Raw genomic sequence first — 22,580 nt, 5'->3', positions numbered from 1 at the left:
GCGTGAGCTCTTTGTCTGGTGATTCCGCGTAGCCCCGTGCCCCTCTGCCTCGGGCCAGTTGGATTGTCCGCGTCTAGGCTTCGTGCCTGGTTCGAGCCGTCGAAATATCGCATCCTGCGCTTGATGCTGGGAACACCACCCCGGGTTCTGGGAAAATCACGAAACGCTCCGTAGCCATGCTGCTCAGACATCTTCTCTATGCTGCTCAAAGATGTGGCTTCTTCATGCCGCAAGGTCCACCATCGTACATGACAGACAGAGGCTCCACGAGTCCATCCCTCGTTGGGCCATCACAGCGTGGCCATGTGATTCTCGAAATCCTCTCTACAGCAAAACATCTATTCACAAGCCAGCACGAGCACCACACTCGTCCATCACGCTGCAAGACGCTCCAGGCCCAGGGCGCCCGCATCCAAATCCTCCCACCCAACATCCCTCAGAATATGGCCCAACAACGATGAATAGCTCAGATGGCCCTTGGGCAGCGACTTGACACAATGATTTTCCACCCCATTCGCCCCTCGTATTTCCTGCAGCCCAGCAAGCCCGAGCTCCGTGTTTGACGTGCGCGACAGGAACCCCAGAATGCAGTCATTCTCGCAATACACGTTGATCAGCCGGCCAGAGACGACGCTCTTGAGTGTTTTCCACACGCCGCTGTCGGCGGGCGCAGGTGTTCCCAGCATAACAACCGAATCCACCAACCCAAACTGCCGCCGTTCCGCCAAGGACATGAGACAATTGTAGATTGTTCGCGCTGCGAGGCTGAATCCTATCAACGACACGGGCCGGTCTCCCTGGAACCGTTGTTTGGTAAGTGAGTCTGCAAGGTTGGCCCCGGCTTTTTCGGCCCGTACGAAGCCCACACTCCACGAGTTGTCTATTATTTTGCTGACTCTTAGAATGGGAGCCGGCCAGCTCGAGTTGACCGAGCCGCGAGGGGCTAAGCCAGCTTGTTAGTAACTGTCAACGTAACGAAGAAAAAGCAAGAGAAAAAGTCCCGTGACTCAACTTGTCTTTGACGCAATGCTTTTTCTCGTCTTTTTCCAGGCTTTGGTCTTGATCAGCGTTTCCAGAGCATGGCCAAAGTTTAGGAGCGCCGCAGTTTCCCATCGAACGGCATAAGCCTCGGTCTGGCTACTGAGGCCACGCCAATTTCTCGTCATGTCATCCTCCTGTAAAAGGAAGCCGCTCATGGCCACAACTACGCGAAGCCTGCGATCCTCTGCTGGCGAACCTCTCGGATCGACGTACTCGTAGGGTCCCCTGAACGCCAAGCGAATAAAGGCAAAGTCCTGAACCTCCTTCAAGATATTCTCCAGCGACTTGCTCAGCGGCCGTGTAGGGTTCATTCCAAAGAGCGACCCCATTAGGGCCCCGTTTTCAGCCATGATTCCCAACAAGCCTGCAGCCGCACTCGTGGTAAGCCCGAGACCGCCCCGAGATGTTCCAATGCCGGCGTTTTGGAGAGGCGCGGCCAGAAAAGCAGGTGCCGGTGTGCTGGACGCGCCACCCAGGCCAGGCTTCCATTTGCGTGATCCTTTGACATCGTCCAGCTTGGGCGTCGCTTCCTCCTCAGCCGGTTCTTCGAGGACAGTCTCAGCTAATGCAATAGCCAGGCGCATCTCGTCTTTCTCATATTCTTTGAAAGGGAGGTTGAGAGATGATGCTAGAGAAACCAGCAAAAGTCGAGAGTTGGCGGAATATTCCTGAAGAGAGACGAGAATCAACAGGGCAATATGGAGCAAGAGCTTCCGTCTGTCCAGGTGAAGGGTCCACAGAGCGTTTGCAATCGGCGGGTATCTCGAGGCGAGCTCGGGATCTACATGAACTGTTGGTGCTCGCTTGGGCTCTGGGTGTTAGACGTGGTCAGCCTGCGCGATAATCTTGACAGCGTCGAGTGAAAGAACAACAGAGGGAGTTTGGGGAGGAGGGGAAGAGGACGCAAAATAATCTTCTTTACCGGTAGCTAACGTCGAAGGCATCAAACAACCTCTGCCACCTTGGCCGCTGCGTCCAGCGCGAGAACCTGGACGCAGTCGCCGACCCCGACCTCGGCTCCGTTGAGCACCATTATCAGCATAGCTCACTTTGACTTCTCGAAGACGCTGCAAGACACCGGCTTGCCACTTGCCGAAATACACGAGCGCCTCCTTCTTCAGCTCCATGTACGTCGAAGCCGTAGCCCTCTTCTCTCCGTCAACGGCCTGATGATGTGTGATGTTTTCAGGCATAGCAGTGGAAGCCTCGTCAGGAGCCCTTCCACGGAGATGATTCAAAGCCGACGCGTTTTCCTTGTTGCTTTCTATTGGATTAAGAGGAATCGAGACGTGACGGTGCTGCTGTTGCTCACTGTCGCTGCAAACAGGGACTGGAGTGTCGAAGATGCTGATGACATTTTTTTGCATACTGTCAATGATGTTGTTGATAAGGGTGGAGAATTCATCCCATTCAGCATAAGAAACGATTCCCGTCAACTCGACTGGCCTACGAGCTGTTTGATGCCCGTTTCCACGAGGTCCGCGCCCCATGCTGCACCTCAAATGGGCAGTTCCGAGTTACTCGAAGCAAAATCGAGCCCGATACTGTTGCTAATGAGGACAATACTCAAGGGTAAACCCGTCTGTGTAGCTTCGAGGCGTTGACAGGGGCAATAGAGGACCTTCTCCTGTAGCTATGAATCAAGCAGCAAAATCCTTGGACACAGAACTCCAAAAGGCAATGTAAGAAGGGCTCGGAATTGAAGACCAAGCCTTTCCTCGACATGACGGACCCGGAGCTCTTACCCATTATCTATCTCACTCTGCGTTCACATCTAAGCCAAGTCTTTGCGTTTGGAAAGTGCCACCCTATGTCAAGCCCATCGAGGGGGTAGCTTGCGGCAGCTGGCAGCTGGCAGCTGGCAGCTGGTCAGTGGCAAGTGTCAGGCACAAGCAAGGATAATGACTGATGTCACCATACTCGGTTTGCTTACATGCCCATCTCCTTTGGTACAAGACGACCTTTTTGCGTGATATCTGGGGGGGAGGGAAGGGGGGGGCTTGGGTTGGCCAAGAGAGATGACAGATAGCTTGAGACTAGAAATCCTTCCTCCGTAGAGGCACTCACCAACAAGTCCCTTGGATTTGGAATCAGCCTGCGTCAACACTCCGAGTGCGCCATTCTCTTGAATGCCACGGAGGCGGAAACGACAGGGAAGGAAACGGCAGGGAAGGAAACGGCAGAAAAGGCAGAAAAGATGGGCAGACTCCGGCCCTCGGACCAGCATTGCGCAATGTTCGTCTGCACTACCGATATCCAGGGAATTCGTCATCGGGCTGGATCGAACCATGAGCAGTTCACAGTTCTGGCATCCGAATCTGGAATACCACCCAGTCCTGTTTAACAGGATTCCAAACACAACATGGTATGAGAAGTGAGGCCCGCTAAGAATGGCCAAGCTCCAGCCGTGCCCTGCCTTTGTTCACACATCGACAACGCATACCAGAAGCCAGTGTCTGTGTTCAACTTTTTGCCCACTACGAGTCATTCCCGGGCATGACTTTTTGCATCACCACAACTACGGATCTTTTTTCCCCCTCGGGTGTGACGAGACATATGACTGACCCAACCGCATCATGTCTGGCTCCATGTTTTTGCTTGGCACACTAACAAGCAATTTGCTTGGATAGTCTCACTGTGCGCACGCGGATGCCACCGTCCTTACCGCGGAACGCGGTTTGCCTCGCAGGAGGCCGTGTACTGCCCGAGAATCATGCGAGGCAGCAGGCAATAAAGCTTAAACCGGAACCGTTCTCGTTTGTCACAATAAAAGCAGGCCTTTTCATCTTCAGAGAGCCAAACTGGATTACCCTCCCATCTCATGGTATCTTGTATGCGCTGGCATAGCAAACAAGGGCAAGCAATAACCACAGGTGGTGCAAACAGAGCGGTCCATGTGTTCCCATTCCATGTTTGACAGGAACTCGTCATTGGCATCGCTGTCCAGAGGTTCATCATCATGGTCGGAAACAGGCTCAAGCTTGTACGGGCGGAGCACTTCGTCTTGTTTCTTGAACATTGCGGAAATATCGCGCCCGACGCCTTGTTTGTCGTCAGCAGCCGTGGCTACCATATTTGCTACGCAAACGTTGATTAGCTGCAAATTCCATTTCTGGCCCTTTTCACCCGGGAGTCGGCGGAGGAGAGGTAACAGCGCCTCTGCTACCAATTGTTCCGCCAGAGCGTCGATGGCACCCTCGACATCGAATACGAAGCCGGGCAGTGGGCCAGATCGAGAAACCCGATTGAAATCCTGAGCCTGAGAATGGTTTTGCTGCCGCGCTGGCCAAGACCTGACGCTTAGCCGCAAAGTTTTTGGCCGGGCAATCCATCTCTGTGTACCGGGAACATCGGCATGATGATCTAAAGCCAGCAAATCCACCCTCATTCGCCGTATGAGCGAGCATGAGAGCTTGTGCAGTTCTTCTGTGATTTGGGATAGCGTCTCCAAACCTTTGAACGTGTCTTCTATGCTGATCTGTGACGGTATGTTGCTCGACATCTTTACCTCTGTAGGATCAACGCCGTGTAAAAGACCCCATACTCTGGCTCCGACGCCCCTCTCAGCCCCTGGACCTACTAGGAGAGTTTCCAAAAAGCTGGGAGATAGTGACGGATGTTGTCGGACCTCTCGTACAAACAAGGCCGATGAAAATTGAGATTCCAGCTCAACTTTTTCGCCAAGGACATGTGACTCCAACAGCATCGCCGTCCTAGACCCTATCCCAGGTATCTGTCTAGTTTTGTGACCATCCACAAAGGCAACGGCATCATCGTCGCTGAGTGCCAGCAGTGTGGTCTGGTTCCGAGGTTTGTTGCGAGCTCCAGCTAGTTTACTTAGAAGCTTGTTGGTCGATATGCCACACGTGGAAGTATAACCAAACTTTGTTTCCAGCTCCGATCGAAGGAATTTCGCAAGATGTGAGCCCAAGAGGAGTCTCAAGTAAGTCTTGTTACAGAGAGGTGCGGGATCCGGAATCTTCCCCTCGACGCAACCAGCGACAGATGTCAAATCACAACTGAAACCCGCTTCGGGATCCTTCTTGGAGAGATGGAAGAACGATTGGCGTAAGCAGTTGGTGTTCAAACACTCGATGTTGTAATCAACAACATCTGTCACATCTAAAACGAAGGGGTTAGCTGAGTGTAGTCGACGGAACTTTAAATGAATAAAAAAATTAATAAAAACAAAGAGAGAGAGAGGGAGGGAGAGGGAGGGAGGGGGAGAGAGAGTACGATAAAGTAAGTAGGGAAGCTGCAGCTTACCCATAAATACTTCGTCAAACCCCAATTTTTCCGCCCGGCCGTTCCACGAATGCGATCGCAAGAAATTGAACAATGCCTTGCTCACGTCGCGAAAGGGTGTCAAATCCTCTCCGTCAACAAGCACTAAGCCGGGGCACGTTTTGAGGGCTTCTGAGACAAGCATGAGCTTTTTCGCGCCAAGTCGACGGGCATTGTAATTGCACGTTGCGAGGATGTTCTTTTGCTTGACACCCAGTGGTTTGGACTTTAGAGACGGGTTCTTATTCTCCAAGACTTGTGCGTAAAAGCAATCATAATCCTGAACACGTAATCAGCTACGACGCAGGCGACTTGTGAGCGGAACAAAATACACAAACAAATTGCAGAATCACGCTTTCACGTTTTTGCCTCGGCACAAGTCTTGATTGCTGATCCATATCGCAGGTATGCGACCGTCGCTGGTGACAGGCGCGCGGTGGACGTCTTCATCTTGCTGCAGTAGAGGCACTGGGCGTCTCTTACTGGCTTGCTGCTGACAAATAAGGTCAAGTGTTTAGATGGGGCCATCATGAGCAATCTGCTGCAATCTGAACGTGCCGTCAATTTGTTGTAGGTTCTGCGAAACTGCTGCATGAAGGTCGAGTACCAGCCCACCTTCACATCCGGATCCGGATGGCATCTCCATTGTTTGATAGGAAAAGGAAGGAGCATCCCATGCACAACAGCCTTTGGGCGCGAACGTGGGAATTAAGAAACAATTGGTGTGCAAAATTTCAAGTTTCGCACTGTGCGCCTTGTCCTGGCAGTTGGAGTCTGCCATGGTACACGCCATTTCAGAAATTGAACTTGGTTAGGCATTGACTCGAGTGGGAAATAGAGAAAGGGAGCTTGTTGTCATTCCATGCTATTAATATAGCGACAGGGCGAACCTAACCTGATGGTTGTGCCCACCTTAGGCCCAAGCTTAACGCGCGTGAATCCCAACCTCATGGATGGCACGAGCACGAGCCCGAGATTGGCCATTGTCTTTGTGCATCACCCAACAGCCTACAGGTAAAACAAGCCTTCAAAACAAGCGCTGCAGGCTGACGACGGTCGGATTTGTGTAGGCTGCTCTGGCCACTCTCTGCCGTCCTTTTGCCCACCTCTCCAACCAAACCAATGGGTCTTGCGAACAAGCAACAGACAACAGCAACAGACAACAGCAACAGACAACAGCAACAGACAACAACAATGTCTCGAGGGCAAAACAGTCGCAGTCTGGTCGCTTCCCACTGCGTCAAGCAAACATGGCCAAGGACGCGAACACGCATCTCATGAGCTGTCTGTCTAATTTGCTAGCTTTGCTACCCCGCTTGCCCTCGGGCACGCCAAAGGCGACGCGGCGAAAGCCTCCGCATGAAATAGACGCCTGGTAGACGCCTTGGTGGTGCAAACAGGCCACCTCTCGTTCTCTGCGGTTGCAAGTGCTGTGCTCTTTACGCCTCAACAGGGGCCCAGCGCTTGCAAACCGCCTCACTGAAGGATGACCCAACCACAGTAAAAGTCTGCATGTGGTCTGGTGTGTTTGGGGAGGAGATGGTGCCCAAAAGAAGGAGGGGAAACTTCAGTCAACGTGTCACCTTCCCCCCCATCTCAGCCCTCTTTTTTGTTCAGCCTCAACATCGCGTCCCAAACGACTGCTCCTGTGTAAGCTGTGTTCCCTCAGACATTGCTTCTCAGGCGCTGGACGATACAGCACTTGCTGTCTCAGGTCATCCATGACCAGGGGAGCATGGCGAGCCCGCTTTTTGGGTTGCCGTATATAGCCACAAGCGATGCCTGTTTTCCGCTTTGTTGGTTCTGGAATAGTTGCTCGGATGTGCTTTGACTCTGTGCCCTATTCAGGCAGTCCTATACCTTCCTTCGACGTCAGGCTTCTATACTAGGTCATATCCTTGCAACAAAAAACAACAACAAAAGAAAAACACGGTTTGTTTACTTTTTCCAATACTTATATTGGCATGCGTTGGGACAACGGTAGCAGGAGGTGCCGAGCTTCTCGCGAAATCATCCTTCCAGTCATGGCATCACAGCAACCGTCGAGCATGTCCAAGAGACCGCGACTGTCTCTTCAAATCAAAACCGCATGCAACCCACCGTTGAAAGGTTTGCGTGGCGATGCCGTGAATCCAAGTGATCCAACAGCGTTCAATACAATGTCAAACATATACATCCCGGCTATTGAACGCGCCTCGACTGTACCAGCTCAACCCACAACCGCCATCAATTCTCCAAAACGTTTCAGCCTTCAATCACCAATTGGACCCAACAAGCTCAAGCAAAAAGTTGTGACGCCTCTTGTGGCGACATGTCCAGAGACACCTTTGTCGGCTCAGCCTGTGTTTCCACAGCGAGAGAATTTCGTTTCTCCCAGCGCAATGACTGCCACGCCGCCTCTGTCTGCGGGAGCAGTTGATACCTCGTCACAAGTCTTTCCGTTCTCGTCAACCGAAGCATCATCACCGCAGAGTCACCAGCAAGTGACTGATTCTCTCCGGCGCAGGAATATGTTCCCGCTTCCTGGATGGAACGGTCAGTTGCCCTATACGCACTCACGGAGTCTCCAAAGCATCCTTCGAAACTCTCCTCTTCCCCCCAGAACAACTGTTCCTCCACCTTCTCCCAGGCGTCAATCACAACGCCTCCAGGAGAAGGCTGCCAAAAAAGTGGAATACGATAGTCCCCTGGAGCAAGAAATCACCACATTCGAGTATACTTGGTCTCATATAGATCTTTTGAACGATGATGCATCACCCACGTCGCCTGCTTCTATTCGCTCTCCCACAAGTGAACCCGAATCAATGCTAGATTCGACGTTGGCCTTTAGCCCCAACGAAATCCAGGATGGTGGCCAGACACCTGGCCCGTTTGAAGAAATGACACGAAGAATGGCGGGTTTGGGAGCAGCATCTCCCGTCTCGTCAAAATTCACTGTCAACCGAAAGCAAAAGCGTGCGGGGGAAAAGCGTCAATGGATCTGGACGATTGGACAGGAGGATGACGACGAGGATGTTGGCGGTGCTATCGCTGCGTTACGTGCAAAAGCCGCGTACAGGAAAGGCGAGACTCAGCAGCTTGAATAGGCTTCAGGGATCAGGGTCTCTGACGAAGCCGAACATTAAGAGATACTTCCTCATCGTGGATAGTCCGACCTCTTTCGCTTCTTCACTTTGCAGAGCTGGAAATGGCAGATATGTGCAGTTGCGATGTCGCCGGATGAGTCCTCCCCACTCCGTTCATATCCGTCACCAGGAAAGACTTTCCCACGGAGTACCATCAGATACCGAATCAAGAAGAATACATCCACTTCTCCAAGGCGTGGCCAGGACGATGAACAGTGCAAGAGGATTCTAACTAGCTGAAATGAACGACAGCCCTACCGTTCACGACAGGTTCAGCAGCCCGAACGAGCTGCAGGGGTATAAAAGGGTTATGCGAAAGAATCCAGACGAGCAAAACAGATTGAATGTAGCGTGACTGGCGACACGGGCTCTTTTTATTGGCATATTGCTTATCAAGTACTCTAGTCTTGGGAGATTGTTACCAGGTTGCACCGGGGGTGTAACGGGGTGTTGGCAGCACGGGCAAGGCGTTTTTCATTCGATGTGTAAAATCGTTGTATCGAAAAGATTTCTACATTTTATATTCCTTCTCCGGGACGGGGCATGGCGTCGTTGTAACTATGCATCCGGTTGGGTCGCAATGGTACTTTCACTAACAGTCATCAATCCAGTGTCCAGAAGGTCCATGGATAATGATTGGCGCCGAGTTGCTCTCATTGCCAATCGTACATGTGCATAGGAAGTTCTTATTTACACGGGTTCACGATGCAAACGGTCTATTTTTGGCCAGCAGCATCCTGCTGCTGCTGGTGATGATATAATTCCTCTGCTGAGTTGATGCACGCCATGTTGGCACCAAGCTTGTTGATAGTCTCCATCCACTCGTCGTACTCGTCCGAGTCAAAGACAATGCCGCCACCTGCGAGACGCACACAACATGAGTTTGAGGCCAACCATGGCAAAAGCAAAAACCCAAAGGGTAGGGGGAAGAGAGAGAAGGGGGATGGGGGGGGGGGGGGGGGGAAGGCGGGTAAAGAATGGGACGAACCTGCTTGGAGATAGGCAACTCCATCCTTGACCAACATGGTGCGCAGAGCAATGCACGTGTCCATAGCTCCGGGGACGACGCTGCCGTTTTCGTCCTCGCCCCCGTAGCCAAAGTAACCCACCGCGCCGGCGTAGATGCCCCTCTTCTCCTTCTCCAGCTCGGCAATCAGCTCCATGGCGCGAACCTTGGGGGCGCCGGAGACGGTCCCCGCGGGGAAGACGGAGCGGAAGGCGTCGAACCTGGACTTGCCGGGCCTCAGGACGCCGGATACCTGGGAGACGAGGTGCTGGACGTGGCTGAACTTCTCGACGACCATGAGGCGGTCGACGCGGACGGTGTAGGGATCGCTCACGCGGTTGATGTCGTTGCGGGCGAGGTCGACGAGCATGACGTGCTCGGCGCGGTCCTTGAGGGAGCTCCTCAGCTCGTCGGCCAGCCTCTGGTCCTCGTGCGGGGTGCTGCCGCGCTTGACGGTGCCGGCGATGGGGTGCGTGATGATCCTGCCGGCCTCGCTCTTGACGAGCAGCTCGGGCGAGGCGCCGACAATCTGGAAGTCCTTGCAGTCGATGTAGAAGAGGTAGGGCGAGGGGTTGACGGTGCGCAGGTGTCTGTAGATGTTGAACGGGTGGAGGCTGGTCGGGCGGGCGAGGCGCTGCGACGGGACGCACTGGAAGATGTCCCCCCGGACAATGTGCTCCTTGAGCCTGGCGACGTGGGCCTCGTAGCCCCTCTGGCCAATGTTGGACTCGGCCTCGCGGCCCAGCTGGACGGGGCCCTGCTCGGGCAGCCGGACGTCGGGCGACGCCAGCACGCGGACGAGCTCGTCAATCGTCCGGCTCGCCGCGGCGTACGCCTCGTCCAGCGCGCCGGGCCGGACGGCGCCGTCGTCGTCGGCGTCGTCGTCGTCGTCGGGCACCTGGACGTAGCTGATGACCTTGATTATGCCGTAGAAGCGGTCAAACGCCACAATGGTGTCGAACAGCATGAAGAGCGACTCGGGGATGCGCAGGACATCCTGCATCGGCCGCGCCGTCTTGGGCTCAAAGTAGCGCACGCAGTCGTAGCCGACGTAGCCGATGGCGCCGCCCGTCAGCGGCGGCAGCTGCAGCCCGGGCACGTGGGCGACGACGTGGGCGGCCAGCTCCGCCTCCAGGGCCGGCAGGGGGTCCGTCTCGGGCCCGTACCCGGGGCCGGTGGCGAGGATCTTGCGCGGGCCGGCGCCGACGAAGCTGTACCGACCGATCTGCTCGGTGGCCGCCGACTCGAACAGGAACGAGTAGTCGGACGAGGAGGCGGCCGAGATCTTGAGGTAGGCTGCCGAGGGGGTGATGAGGTCCGACGAGATCTGGCGGTATATGGGGACGAGGTTGGGCTTCCGCCCGGGCCCGGTGTGAGGTTTCCCCACGACGGACCGGACGGTTTCGAGGGTCGGCAGAACGGCTTGCTGGAGGTGGTTAGAGGCTGCTGCAAGCTCGGCGCGTTTGTTTCTTTTTCGCTTTTTTTTTTTCTTTCTTCTTTTTTTTTTTTTGTCTGGATGGGGCCGGAGGGGGTTGTTGGGAACGTACTGGGCCTGCCATTGCGTCCGGATCTTGCTGCTTTGCGTCGTGCGCGAGGAAGGGCAGAGGGAAAAAGAAGAAGTCGCAGGGTGCTTGCTGATGGATGCTCGCTTGTTGGTGGGATGTTTATCGGCTTGCTTTTTCGCCGGTTATCGGCGAGTAGGGACCGCGGGGTTGGGGTTGGTGTGGGATCTGGATAAGCGCCCCCCATGCAGGATGCAGGACGGAGTATGTCCATGTACCTTTGATGGCACCCACCCGGGCCACATGAGGTGGGTTCCGGTACTTTTGCGGCTGCCCAACGGGAATTCGAGAATTCGAGTCACCAACCATGTCCCTGACAAGCGGTGGCCGGTCAAAGCATCAAAGCATCAAAGCATTCGAAGAATCAGCAGCGTTCCGAAACATGGAGACTTGGAAATCTGCGAATCTGCGGCAAGGGGTGTGGAAGCCGCTGCAAATAGATTGGGGCCCGAGTCAGCTTCATGCCCTCGTCCGAATCCGTCTCAGTCATCGAGGCGTCCCAGCTCAAACGTCCGTCGTGTCTGGGGCATCAACCTGGGCATTTCGGTACCCAGGTTGAAGTAGTAGGTAGGCAGGCTGGCTTGGTGATGCCGCTTCATGACTCATGCTCGAAAGCGGGATGGCGCCAGTTTGCGGTACTCGTGGTTTTGCTTGTTTTGAATGCTATCACGACAATCGATCGATCCATGTCCACCCGAGGCAAAAGGGTGGATTCGTGGGCTTGTAGATGTCGCCGGGGGGGACGCGGGGGAACCTGGAAGGTTTGCTTCTGAGCACAAATCGCGCAACGTGTTGCCTACTACGGGCAGGGGCAAGCCCGGATCTCGAGACAGAGAGTCACGAAAGAGAATATTGAGAGGCATCCCCCCCACCCGCCTGACGCACCCTGGCAAGCAGATTGAGCGGCTGCAAAGGTGATCAGCCGGCAGTGGACCATGGACGCATGATATAGCAAGGTCGTCACGGACATGGCAAGACAACATACATCTGCGCATGCAATCGATGCATCTCCCCCCCCCCCCCCCCCCTGGTGAGGCAGCGTAATCACATGGCCTGCGTGTTTGCCATCACTCTTGATCCATTATGTGGGACAACCTCAGCTTTCCACCCCCAGAGCCTTCGCGCCCACGATCCGTCCCTCGTCTCTGGAAATCACCCAGTATTCCGACCGGGTCGCGTCCCGCACCACGCGGTACACCCTCACGTCATTGCCCTTGGTGGCCTCTCTCACTGCGTCAATAATTCCCGAATACTGGCCGTGACAATCCCAGTCGACGGGATCCATGATGCTCACGTCGGCGGAATCGGCATCCCAGTGATTGATGAGCCTGGCAAATTCGGCTGTCGAGCCAAGCGGAAACGCTTCGTTAGCACAAGCGTGGAAAGGGAAAATGAAAAAAAAAAAAAAAAAAAAAAAAAGGGGGGGGGGGGGGGGGGGGGGGGGGGGGCGGCAAGTGAGGTACACGAACTCTCATCTGGTAGCCCATCACCGCTCCATTTCAGAGAAACCTCCTCAAACGGCTCGTCCGCATCCGTGACATAGATGGCGTCCCGGCATGCCGCTTGAATCGCTTTGGGGGCCTGGCTTCCTTGGTCCGTCGTCTTGAAAGCGGCCTTGCCCTGCTCCTCCTTCTGGTGTTTGGCTAGTGCCTGGCCGTCGCTCAAGTCTTGGTTTGCCTTGTTCAGAAAGGACATGTAGTCTTCGTCACTGGCCATTCTGGCTTGCCGGGATGAGGTAAAGCGGGCAATCGGAACTGTGAGCCGGGTTGCCAACGGCCCTGGGATAGCTAGGAGCTTGAAGAAACGACGATGCGATGTGCTCGGCCTTGTCGTCCGAGATTGAAAACCAGACGATGGGCGCGGTATGAAACTTCTTGACGTATTCTTAATTCCGCGAACAGCGACAAGACGGGGCGACGTCATGTTTCGGTTGAGGCTCTGAGAGCCGAGCTTGAAGAATGAATGGTGGCTGCGGTCAGCAAACTTGCAAAGAGCGGGCATGACGTCATGTCGCAGCGTATGCCGCCATGAGCGCGCACTGTGCTGGTGATGTCTTGGTATAAGTGATTTTTTCACTCCATCAAGAGCTTCGCAAAACTAATGGTGATGATAAATTTATTTTTAAACGAATTGTTTTAATTCCTCCTCCATCGGCCGATTTTATTTGTTTTTGCTGAGTATCTCCAGTCGCCCCGGGCTTCCAAAGTCCAGTTCACCCGGGCCAAGGTTGTACGTGTCGGAGCTTGCACAAGACCGACGGTGCGAGATCTCGGAATGAACGCGAATGGTTTCTAGCCAATCGCCCAGAAGCACTTCTAACAATGCCAAGGGAGGAATATGCAGCCTCGGAATCCCCACGTCATACCCAACGTTTACCGAAACGACTGGAACAGCAAAGTAAGATGCAGCACCTCGCCGACGGACCCTGAAGCCAAGGAGCTACATTGAAGCCTGACCAAGATGCGAAGCTGCTGTCTTGATCATACAAAGCCGGAAGAAAACCTTGGCTTCTGAGCTTTCTCCAATGTCCCTCTTGGGTTCTGTATATTGCCAAAAGGAAATGGCTCGGGGCCAGCCGGAGTCGCCGGGCCGATTCGGAGCTTCATGTGTCTTGCTTATCAAGGTCGCTCCTTGAGCACCCGCCCTGAAATCACTCCAGAATGCCGGCCATCCCTCCTCGCGCTTCTTCTTCTTCTTCTTCTGCTGCTGCTGCTGCTGCCGCCCAGCCTTGCCCCCCCGAGGCGCTGCAGCAATGATGCCAGGTACCCCCCATCCTTTTTCGCCTCCTCCATATTGACCCTGTGCTCATCCTGGAGGGTGTAGTCGCGGAACGCGTCGAAATCATCCCAAACCTTGACCTCCTTCCGCATCCGTCGTGCATCAATCAGGTCTACGATGTTGACCAGCGTGCTTTTCAAGAGCCTCTTGCACTCGGCGATGGAGTCGCTCGGAGGTATGCGAACCTCGCGGCAGAGGTCTTGGTATCCCTGGAGCTTCTCTTCCTCGGTGAGTTCTTCGTCGATATCGCTTAGCGGCTGCGGTTGCGAAAAGTAATGCAGTTTCAACTCCTCGCGCATGGCAATGGTGCGCTCCTGGGTGTATTCCTGGGAGCCAGGTGCCCAGTCTTGGGACGACGCGAGGCGGGCAAACTCATGGTCGAAGGACGCGTCGTCATCGGGGGTAAAGTTGTCAAACTTGGAGAAGTGGGACTGAGATGGCGGAGGAGGACGGGCCTTGTCGTCGCTGGCTGACATTTGAGGTTCGTCGTCGTCGCTGGCTGACATTTGAGGCTCCTCGTCGTCGTTGGCTGACATTTGAGGCTCATCGTCGTCGCTGGCTGACATTGGAGGCTCGTCGTCGTCGTTGGCTGACATTTGAGGATTCTCGGCGTCGCTGGCCGACATTTGAGGCTCCTCGTCGTCGCTGGCTGACATTTGAGGCTTATCGAGACGTGCTGTGCTAGACAAAGATTTCCCTTCTGGGCGAGAAAGTACGCCAATAGCGGCGAAACTGTTTGGAGGCCGAGAGCGAAGCATGGAAGCTCCACCCTTCCCTTGTCACACCTTCTTGGCGTGGAGTTGTTGACCAACACTTCTTTCATGAAATAATGACACGACGGCCAAAAGATGCAGGTTTTATCTTTCCGCGACATGGCTGCATTCTGCTGCTGAACTTTTAACCCACTCAGGCTCATTATGCCACCTGCAAACCGTCTGGTCCTACAAGATCGCCCACTCCCCTACTTCCACGCCCAAGTCCAAGCGAGCACGACAGTGAATCGAGAGCTTTGAGCACCAGACAGCACATTTAAGCAAGTGCGGCTCGACTGGGCATCTTTGACTGTCACAAGGCTTTGCTTTGAATGGGTGATACCAGACTCTTACTCCCCTAGTCTGGTGTGCTTGGTGCTAGAACCAAGCTGGCCCCTGGCGGATCCAACCGCACTGCAGCGGGACAACAACGAACAGGCAAGTCTTGTTTGTGCAGTTCCGGACGCACCCGAGGCCGATTCATCGGTGGCTCCTGGTCTACAAGCCCGATACGGACTTTCTGAATCACCAACCCGCAGGGATTAAAAGGAGAAAGAAAAAGAAAAAAAAGCGAGCTAGTCCGGGAACTTCCTTTGAGGCGCTGTGGAGTCGTTTTCCCCTTCATTTGGAGATTGATTACTCGGGGGAAATACCCAGCATCGAACAAGAGATGAGAAAGCATACCGTTGACGAGTCCTCTACATGGGCGCCAGTCGACAACACGCAGAACGATGAACAGGAGGCTAACAAGACTGCATCCATTTGCGCTTCCCAACGACGCGGCCTGCGTTACCGAGCTCTATCAGACCAATCGCAAACACACGGCTGACCATGTGGTGACGCGCCGGAACCTAAGCCGTGCCCCTGGGTGTTTTCTTCCAAGCACGGTGCTTTGGTTGCGGAGGAAACGTCTACGGTGAACAAAGCAGTCAAGGCCATGTTACGTTGACGATGGCCCGATGGTGAACCATGGCATCTAATAGTGGCCTGGATCACTCATGTTTGAGTATCCTTGGGCAAGGCTGGCGAGTGTGGGGGAAACATGGCCCAGATGGAAGAAGGGGTTGAAATCGGACCGACTCTCAATCGATGCAAATCTGCGACCACAATGCCGAGACCTTGGGGTATAAAAACTCGGCATCGGGAATTTGCACTACCTGCTAGACTACCATCAAAGGGGTGAGCGCGGCGGGTGCCATTTTTGCTTCATCAGCAGCACTGACCAGACATGACTTCAGACTTGCCCTTATCTGGGGGACAAAAAGCAGCCAGAGAGGGTCTGATAGATGGATGAGCTAGGACACTGCTGTCCAGCAACGTGATCAGCAGGGAAGACTGATCAGAGCCTCTGACCTACCTAGCCTAGCAGTCTAAAGCATGGACAGGGCCGCTACCTTGTTCTTGTCTCGCATTATCGCCAGGGCCCAGAAATATGAAGCATAACTGCTTATATAGGAAGTACACGTAAACAGAGCGGGAAGGTTTTTCAAACATGCCGGGAATAGAGTGGGACTTGTATATTTTCTATATATAGCGACAGTGACCTGGGGCATTCTGACTACTCTAAACTCGCGCATAGATGCCACAGCACAAATAACCGGAGCATCTGTGACTATGGCATTTTTAAAAATACTATATTGTTAGCTGCAATTACCCGCTACCTTAGTACCCCGCGCACGCCCTATATGTAATAACGTATCCCTCGATCGATTGCGAATACTAATGAATGCATCGTAATATGAATCGCTTCCAAGGCTATTGCGTGGGCAAAAGCCGTGCTGTAGAAGGGAGAAATATACATGGAGTAGCAGGAACGAAGAAGAATATTATAGCAGGTTACGTTCTTACTACATACCTAGGTAGGTACTTGTAGCAAAAAGTGTGTGAAAATACATATACAAGACCCATCTTGTTCCCGGCGTGTTCAAAAAACCTTTCCGCCATGTTTACGCACGCATATATATTGGAAAAGGGGTGAGGACAAAGTTCAGACCCCCTGGTCAAATAGAGTTGACAGGGCCGCCGGGCGCTCTGTATCCCGGCCCTTTGGGATAGGATGGATGAGGAAAAGCAGGCAGCCACCATCGGATGCATTCTCGGGACACGGGGAGACTTTTTTTTTTTTTTTTTTTTTTTTTTTTTTTTTTTTTTTTCCTTCCTCTTTTTCTCCTGTTTTTCTCCTGTCTTGTCTTGTTGGTTTCTACTGTTTCCCTTTATTTGCTCGTACCTTGCCCTGATTTGATTCCCATACCCTTTGCCTCGGCCAGTTTCCCGGAAGGGCGGCGTAACTCGTTAGACATGTGGTGATTTCCTTTGCAGGGAAAGAAGAGGCAAAGGGAAGAAGAAAAGGCCTTTTGCAGAGTGGGAGGTTGCGGATCCGGATGGGACTGGAACTTGGAAAGATTGCGGTTCCACCGGAAACGTTTTGAGCCATTTGTTTCATCATTGTCAACCTCGAACTACATACCATACCGGCTCCTCCCGCCTCCGTGCCTCCGTGCCTCCGTGCCTCCGTGCCTCCGTGTGTCGGTAGGTAGGTAGGTAGGTAGGTAGACCTGGCTTGGCAGGAAGGACCAGAGTCACCAAACAAACACCAAGGAAAAGAGAAAGAGCGGCTTCTCCCCCCTCCCCCCTCCGAAACTTTCTGGTCCGGTGGATGCCCCGTCTCGTCGTTCTTGGCAGTCCAGGTGTCGCGTCGCGGTGGAAGTCATCAGTCCAAGTCGACAGCAGGCAGCGCCTTCGCCCCGACGGCAATTGGCCTGTTTACTCGCCCGTCTCGCTCTGCCAGCCCCCCTACGGAGCACTCTCCCGAGCTTCTGACTCGTGACGCCTGACTGCACGTGGCTATGCGATGCGCCGACATTCCAGTCTCGGACGAGACCAATGGCCGCCCCCCCACCGAGTCCACATCCGACACGCCAGCTAGCCAAGTGCCGCCGCCAACGTCTCGAGTCCTCACAGCCTGTGTCAGATGCCGGAAACAAAAGCTCAAGGTATGTGGGTGCGTGGGTGCGTGGGTGTTTGCAAACTTGATCCAAACGTAGCCGGCCCCCCGAGCCCCCGAAGCGGATGGCTGACCTCGTCGGGGACGGGACAAGTGTGATGCTGCTCGTCCCTGCACGCTTTGCAGCCGCTCTGGCATGAAATGCGAGCCTCGCGAACCGGCAGCCTCCACAGCGAGGAGAGCCCAGAAGAGGCGGCCTTTGACGCGGCTGGCAAAACCGAAACCGGAGCCGAAAATCGACAGCCATCCTCGGCAGGCTGCCGCGGCGGGACAAAGCCCAAGCCCGAGCCTGCAGCGTCGCTCTCCCACCGACGCTTTCCGTTCGCCCCCTGCGTCGCAGCTCCTGCCCGACGGCAACGCAAGCGAGCGGCGGCAGTTTGGCGCCAACAGCTCGGCCGTTGGGTTCGTCGCGCGCATATTCGGCACCTCCGCAGCGCCGCAGTCGAGCGACAGTCCCAGCATCCCGGGCCAGGCTGGCAGATCGGCGCGCGCCCTGAGTAGTCCCGATGCCGGCCTCCTGTGGTCGCTGGAAACGATGGCTTGCCCTTCGCTGGCCATGATGGAGGCCCTGCTCGACGCCTACTTTGACCGGATGCACTGGTTCGTCCTGATCCTCCATGAACCGTCCTTCAGGACGTCGGCCCGCGACCTCTTCTCGAGGTCGTCGTGGCACCAAGGCGAGCTCGGTGCCGTGCTGGCGTGCTTGATGGCGTCCGCGCTTGGTCTGATGGGTGCGGCTCGCGATCCGTCGTGGACCGGACACGCGCTGCTGGCCCAGGCAGGACTCGCGGCAGACTCGTTTGCGGCGTCGCTCATCAGGGAGGTCCGCCTTCATTTCCTCGACTGCCTCGACGACTGCTGCATCGAGACGGTGCAAGTCTGCAGCATGCTGGGCGCCCACTACATGTTTCACGCCTCGCCGACCCTCGCCTGGAGCCTCTTCGGCTTGGCCGTGCGAACCGCTTACGCCCTCTCGTTGCATTGTGATTCCGACACCGGAGCCGGAGCCGGAACCGGAACCGGAACCGGTTCCGACCCAGACCCAGACCCTGACCCCATCCTCGCCCAAGTCCGTCGACGCAATTGGAATCACATCGCCCTCGCCGATACGTTTGCCGCCATGATCTACGGTCGACCTGCATCGCTTGACTCGGCCTTTGCTCACGTGCATCCTCTCAAAGACCTGGATGACATGGCCCTCGGACCTACCTTGTCCAAACACCCTCTGCTGGCACCACCTCATGCAGCCGCGGGCGCTCCGTCGCTCCAGACGTTCCACGTCCTAAAGTTCCGCATCTACGAAATCATTCGGCAGGCGCTGAACCGCTACCGGCTTCTGCGGCTGCAAAGCCCCATCTCCCCAGAAGACCTCGACGTGCTGGTGAGGACGGTGCAGGAAGTGCGGGCTCTGCTGGACGCGTGGAGAGCGGATTTGCCCCGCGTGTTTACCTGCGACCCTGACGCCCAGGAGGAAGTCCTGGCCGAGATCGCCAGCATCAAGGGTCTCTGCCCCGAAGAAGAGCGGAAACGCCGCCACCTGTCCCTCCAGATCCTGGGGCTCCGCGTCACCTACTCCAGCGCCGTCATCTTCATCCACCGGCCTCTGCTGGAGTACCGAGTGCCAGCCAGCTCGCAGCAAGCCGTGCCGCGCCGGAACCTCGACGCGGCCGCGGAATCCCTCCGCGCGTCTGTCAATGCCGCCCTCCACATGTCCCGCATACCGGTCAAGCAGCTAGAGGGCCAGTTGAGCATGCCCTTTGTGCTCCTCAACTTTTTCAACGCCGGCGTGATACTCTGCATACCCCCGACCACCTGGCCGCTGAGCTCCGTCGCGCACGAGGCAAAGGCCGGCACCCTTCGCATCATCCGAGCCAGCAGATCCATGAAGCACGTGGGCCCCATCGCCGCCTACACGGACCAGCTCCTCACCGGGCTGCTGAAGCAGAGCCTGCAGCAGGAGGTGGACAACGGGCTCCAGCAGGAAGCCCTGGCTGCCGGCGAGTCCCAGCGCAGCCGTCCCGCCTCTCCCGCGAGAGCCCCAGCCACCCAGCAGCACCAGCGGCCCGACCCGACGGCCGGATCAAACCCTTGCTCCTACGGGCCCGAGGCGCTTTCCTCCGACAGGCATCGCACGTCCATCCCGGACCTATCGCGGAGCTCTCCACCTCATTTCCCCTCGTCCTCGAAAAGATTGAGTCCCTCGCCGGCAATGCGGCATCTACCCGACGCTGGCGGTGGTCCGCAGGCGAACCAAGTCCTTTTGCAGCACGGCGGGACGGAGGCCTCTGGAGCCGTCGACCTCGGGGCGTCTGCGGACTCGGCTTGGGACCCAAGCGACAGCAATTATCAGCCCGCTCGTGGGGAGTTTGACTTGATAAGGCCGGTCAACACCATGGGGTATTACTACTCCGAGCAGAGAGACCAGGTGGACTCTCAGCTGGATGAAGCGATCGGCACGTTTGGCCAGAGTAAGTTTTGCCTCTCACCATGGGACACACCGTTGTTGGGATTTGCCCGCGGACTTCTGACTTTTTCTCTTCCTGGGATTGGGGGGGGGGGAGGGGCAGTGTTGTTTAACTTGGTTCCGAATGATCCGTATACCGCTTGGAACTGGGGGACGGGGTGGATGTAAATCTGGCAACAGGTCCGTGGGAAGCGGCCGGGTCACAGCGGGCCATGACAGAGCCAGACAGAACAAGGCGGATGCGAAGAAAGGAGGACGTTGCAAAAGGGGATGGCACGAATCCAGCTGTAAAGGGGAAACATGCAAGACCCTGCAAATGGTCATTATTTGGGCACCTCGTCTTGACACGAACCAACCCCTATCCGTAACGTAACCCCTTTGGCCAGGCTGCACGAGATTCTTCATCACTAAATTCATTCGCATCACAAAACCGGAGACGGGCTACGGTTCCAATATTGTATTTGTGTGCCTCGTTAAAATAAGAAGAATTCTTTTTCATCAAAACCCCCCGTACACCGGATGCAAAGCTGAAAATGGTGATTTGCCCCCAACACAAGATCAAAAAATGAGGAATCTGCGAGCGTTTGCCTTGCCGCCGTGGTCGGTCTAGGCGGAGGCGAGATCCTTCTTGAGGGTGCCCTGGTACTGCTTCTTCTCGGCGGGTGTTTGGAAAGCGCCGTGTCCGAACTCGGACGAGGTGTCGATCCATTTGAGGTTGATCTTCTCGAGGGCGCGGCGCGAGGTGTGCGTGAACATGGACTTGCGGAGCGTCATGACGCGCTTCTTGACACCGGGGATGGAGCCCTTGAGCATGACGAAGTCGTTGTTGATTTCGCCGTAGCGAACGAAGCCACCCATACTAGCACACGGGGGGGTTAGCAAGCAGGCAGACACGAACCAAAACGAAAAGGAACAAGGGAAAAAGAGGGTGTAGAAGGATGGCGGGGGGAAGGGAGAAAGCATACGGAGTAATCTTCTTCTTGGTGATGTCAATCTCGGTGGAGGCATTGTCGTCGGCATCGCCCTTGCCGATGCGGTAGATCTTGTGGTTCACCGACGTCCGGTGGTGGTAGCCCATCTGACCCGCACGGGCGACCGTCCACTGCACGTGGGCCGGGTGCCACGCACCGATGCAGGCCACCTTGCGCAGACCCTTGTGCGTCTTGCGCGGCAGCTTCTTGGTGCCCCAGCGGGCCGTGACGCCGTTGAAGCCGTGGCCCTTGGTGACGGCAATCACGTCAACCATCTCGTCCTGCTCAAAGACGGAGTCGATGGCCACGGGCTTCTCGAACAGGCCGTGGCCGAAGGCGACCTTGTCGGCGGCGGAGCCGCCGTTGATCTGTATCTCCATCAGGTGCGCCTTCTTCTGCTTGAGGGGCGTCTTGCGGATCTGCGTGTGGGCCAGGACGCGCACCACGGTGCAGTACTTGCGGATGCGCTCCAGCTCGCGCGTGATGCTGGCGCCCTTGTTGTCCGAGTGCTTGCGGGCGTACTTGGTGAACGCCTTCTTCTTGCTCTTGTACCAGTTCTTGTAGAAGCGGCGCTTGACCTCGTCGGACAAGTGCTCCGCCCACACCGTCGTCAGCGAGCGCAGCCCGCGCGGCGTCTCAATGTATCCCACGAGACCGACAACAATCATCTACAAGGGAAGCGTTAGCCAAGCGGGTTCGAGCGGCCTTTGACTTGCTTTGCGTGACTTCCGTACAGGTGGTGTGTCCACGACCGTGACGGCCTCGACGACTTCCTTCTTGTTCGCCTTGGCGCCTGGTCGGTCCAGGTCGCGCACAATCGTCGTCATGCCGGCCTTGTAGCCCATGGCGGCGGTCAGGTGCACCGGCTTTTTGGGGTCATCCTTGGGGAAGCTGCCGTCGCACCTGTCAGCGAGGGGGGAAACAAACTTCAAGACAGCAGAGGAAGCAGAAGAAGAAAGGGAAAGGCCTCTCAACGCTGGGCCAAGCAAGTGACCACATACGACTTGACCCTGCCACGGTGACGGGCAGCACGCTTCCTGGGCAAGAAGGCCAGGGAGCCGTGACGGGGAGCCTCGAACTTGCGGTGCTGCACACGACACGAGCATCAGCAATCCTTTGTCTTTGTCCATCTTCAACGAGCACATTCTCTCGTTGATTTTGAATGGCAATATCTTACACTCATTTCGGCGGACTGCGGGTGGTTTGGCGGTTAGTAAAAAGAGTTGATCGGAGCTCTGCGTGCTCAGAAGAAGTCGAGTGGGTTTTTTTTGACACCAAAGTTGTGGGCGAAATATTAAGCGAGGACCTTGTGGACCTTGTGCGGGTGGGGCCCGGGGGGAGGGGGGCTACGCCAACCCAGCCACGCTAACCAGGTTGTCAGCCAAGGCCAATCGATTTATCCGACCTTGATTAGCTGACATTCACGTGACCGAGATGACTTCCAGAACCCCGAGATTTTCGGCTGTCCGCTCGAAGCACTACCTAGGCGTACTCACTTTGACCACTTTCAACCCATGTTTAACAAAGCCTCATCAATTTATCAAATCCAGACACTACTTCTTTCTCCTTGCAACATAGCTACTGTCAAAGCGC

The 22,580-nt window shown here is 55.6% G+C and overlaps 8 protein-coding genes across 8 annotated transcripts; 2 read left to right on the top strand and 6 right to left on the bottom strand.

The window, feature by feature from the left end:
- Positions 1–374: 374 nt before the first annotated feature.
- Positions 375–2,234, bottom strand: UV8b_08089 (uncharacterized protein; the record flags this gene model as incomplete). The annotated part of the gene is made up of 3 exons (XM_043145586.1): positions 375–943; positions 1,013–1,852; positions 1,964–2,234. 3 exons carry the CDS (start codon positions 2,232–2,234, stop codon positions 375–377), a joined length of 1,680 nt encoding a protein of 559 aa, XP_043001521.1.
- A 1,613-nt stretch (positions 2,235–3,847) lies between these two features.
- Positions 3,848–5,723, bottom strand: UV8b_08088 (uncharacterized protein; the record flags this gene model as incomplete). Its single annotated transcript, XM_043145585.1, has 3 exons — positions 3,848–5,163; positions 5,308–5,605; positions 5,664–5,723. 3 exons carry the CDS (start codon positions 5,721–5,723, stop codon positions 3,848–3,850), a joined length of 1,674 nt encoding a protein of 557 aa, XP_043001520.1.
- A 1,626-nt stretch (positions 5,724–7,349) lies between these two features.
- UV8b_08087 (uncharacterized protein) lies at positions 7,350–8,411 on the top strand (the record flags this gene model as incomplete). Its single annotated transcript, XM_043145584.1, has 2 exons — positions 7,350–7,434; positions 7,534–8,411. The coding sequence occupies 2 exons, from the start codon at positions 7,350–7,352 to the stop codon at positions 8,409–8,411; spliced, it is 963 nt and encodes a 320-aa protein (XP_043001519.1).
- Positions 8,412–9,166: 755 nt separating this feature from the next.
- Positions 9,167–11,015, bottom strand: UV8b_08086 (uncharacterized protein; the record flags this gene model as incomplete). Its single annotated transcript, XM_043145583.1, has 3 exons — positions 9,167–9,309; positions 9,439–10,882; positions 11,004–11,015. The coding sequence occupies 3 exons, from the start codon at positions 11,013–11,015 to the stop codon at positions 9,167–9,169; spliced, it is 1,599 nt and encodes a 532-aa protein (XP_043001518.1).
- A 1,099-nt stretch (positions 11,016–12,114) lies between these two features.
- Positions 12,115–12,734, bottom strand: UV8b_08085 (uncharacterized protein; the record flags this gene model as incomplete). The annotated part of the gene is made up of 2 exons (XM_043145582.1): positions 12,115–12,359; positions 12,488–12,734. The coding sequence occupies 2 exons, from the start codon at positions 12,732–12,734 to the stop codon at positions 12,115–12,117; spliced, it is 492 nt and encodes a 163-aa protein (XP_043001517.1).
- Positions 12,735–13,636: 902 nt separating this feature from the next.
- Positions 13,637–14,712, bottom strand: UV8b_08084 (uncharacterized protein; the record flags this gene model as incomplete). The annotated part of the gene is made up of 2 exons (XM_043145581.1): positions 13,637–14,528; positions 14,609–14,712. The coding sequence occupies 2 exons, from the start codon at positions 14,710–14,712 to the stop codon at positions 13,637–13,639; spliced, it is 996 nt and encodes a 331-aa protein (XP_043001516.1).
- Positions 14,713–17,394: 2,682 nt separating this feature from the next.
- UV8b_08083 (uncharacterized protein) lies at positions 17,395–20,184 on the top strand (the record flags this gene model as incomplete). Its single annotated transcript, XM_043145580.1, has 3 exons — positions 17,395–17,541; positions 17,647–20,020; positions 20,120–20,184. 3 exons carry the CDS (start codon positions 17,395–17,397, stop codon positions 20,182–20,184), a joined length of 2,586 nt encoding a protein of 861 aa, XP_043001515.1.
- Positions 20,185–20,622: 438 nt separating this feature from the next.
- Positions 20,623–22,170, bottom strand: UV8b_08082 (uncharacterized protein; the record flags this gene model as incomplete). The annotated part of the gene is made up of 5 exons (XM_043145579.1): positions 20,623–20,875; positions 20,982–21,655; positions 21,722–21,878; positions 21,989–22,074; positions 22,165–22,170. 5 exons carry the CDS (start codon positions 22,168–22,170, stop codon positions 20,623–20,625), a joined length of 1,176 nt encoding a protein of 391 aa, XP_043001514.1.
- Positions 22,171–22,580: the final 410 nt, after the last annotated feature.

Source organism: Ustilaginoidea virens, chromosome 7 (genome assembly GCF_000687475.1).
Source record: "Ustilaginoidea virens chromosome 7, complete sequence".
In the NCBI taxonomy this organism is placed as follows: Eukaryota; Fungi; Ascomycota; class Sordariomycetes; order Hypocreales; family Clavicipitaceae; genus Ustilaginoidea; species Ustilaginoidea virens.
This window is presented reverse-complemented; position numbering and strand designations above follow the sequence as displayed.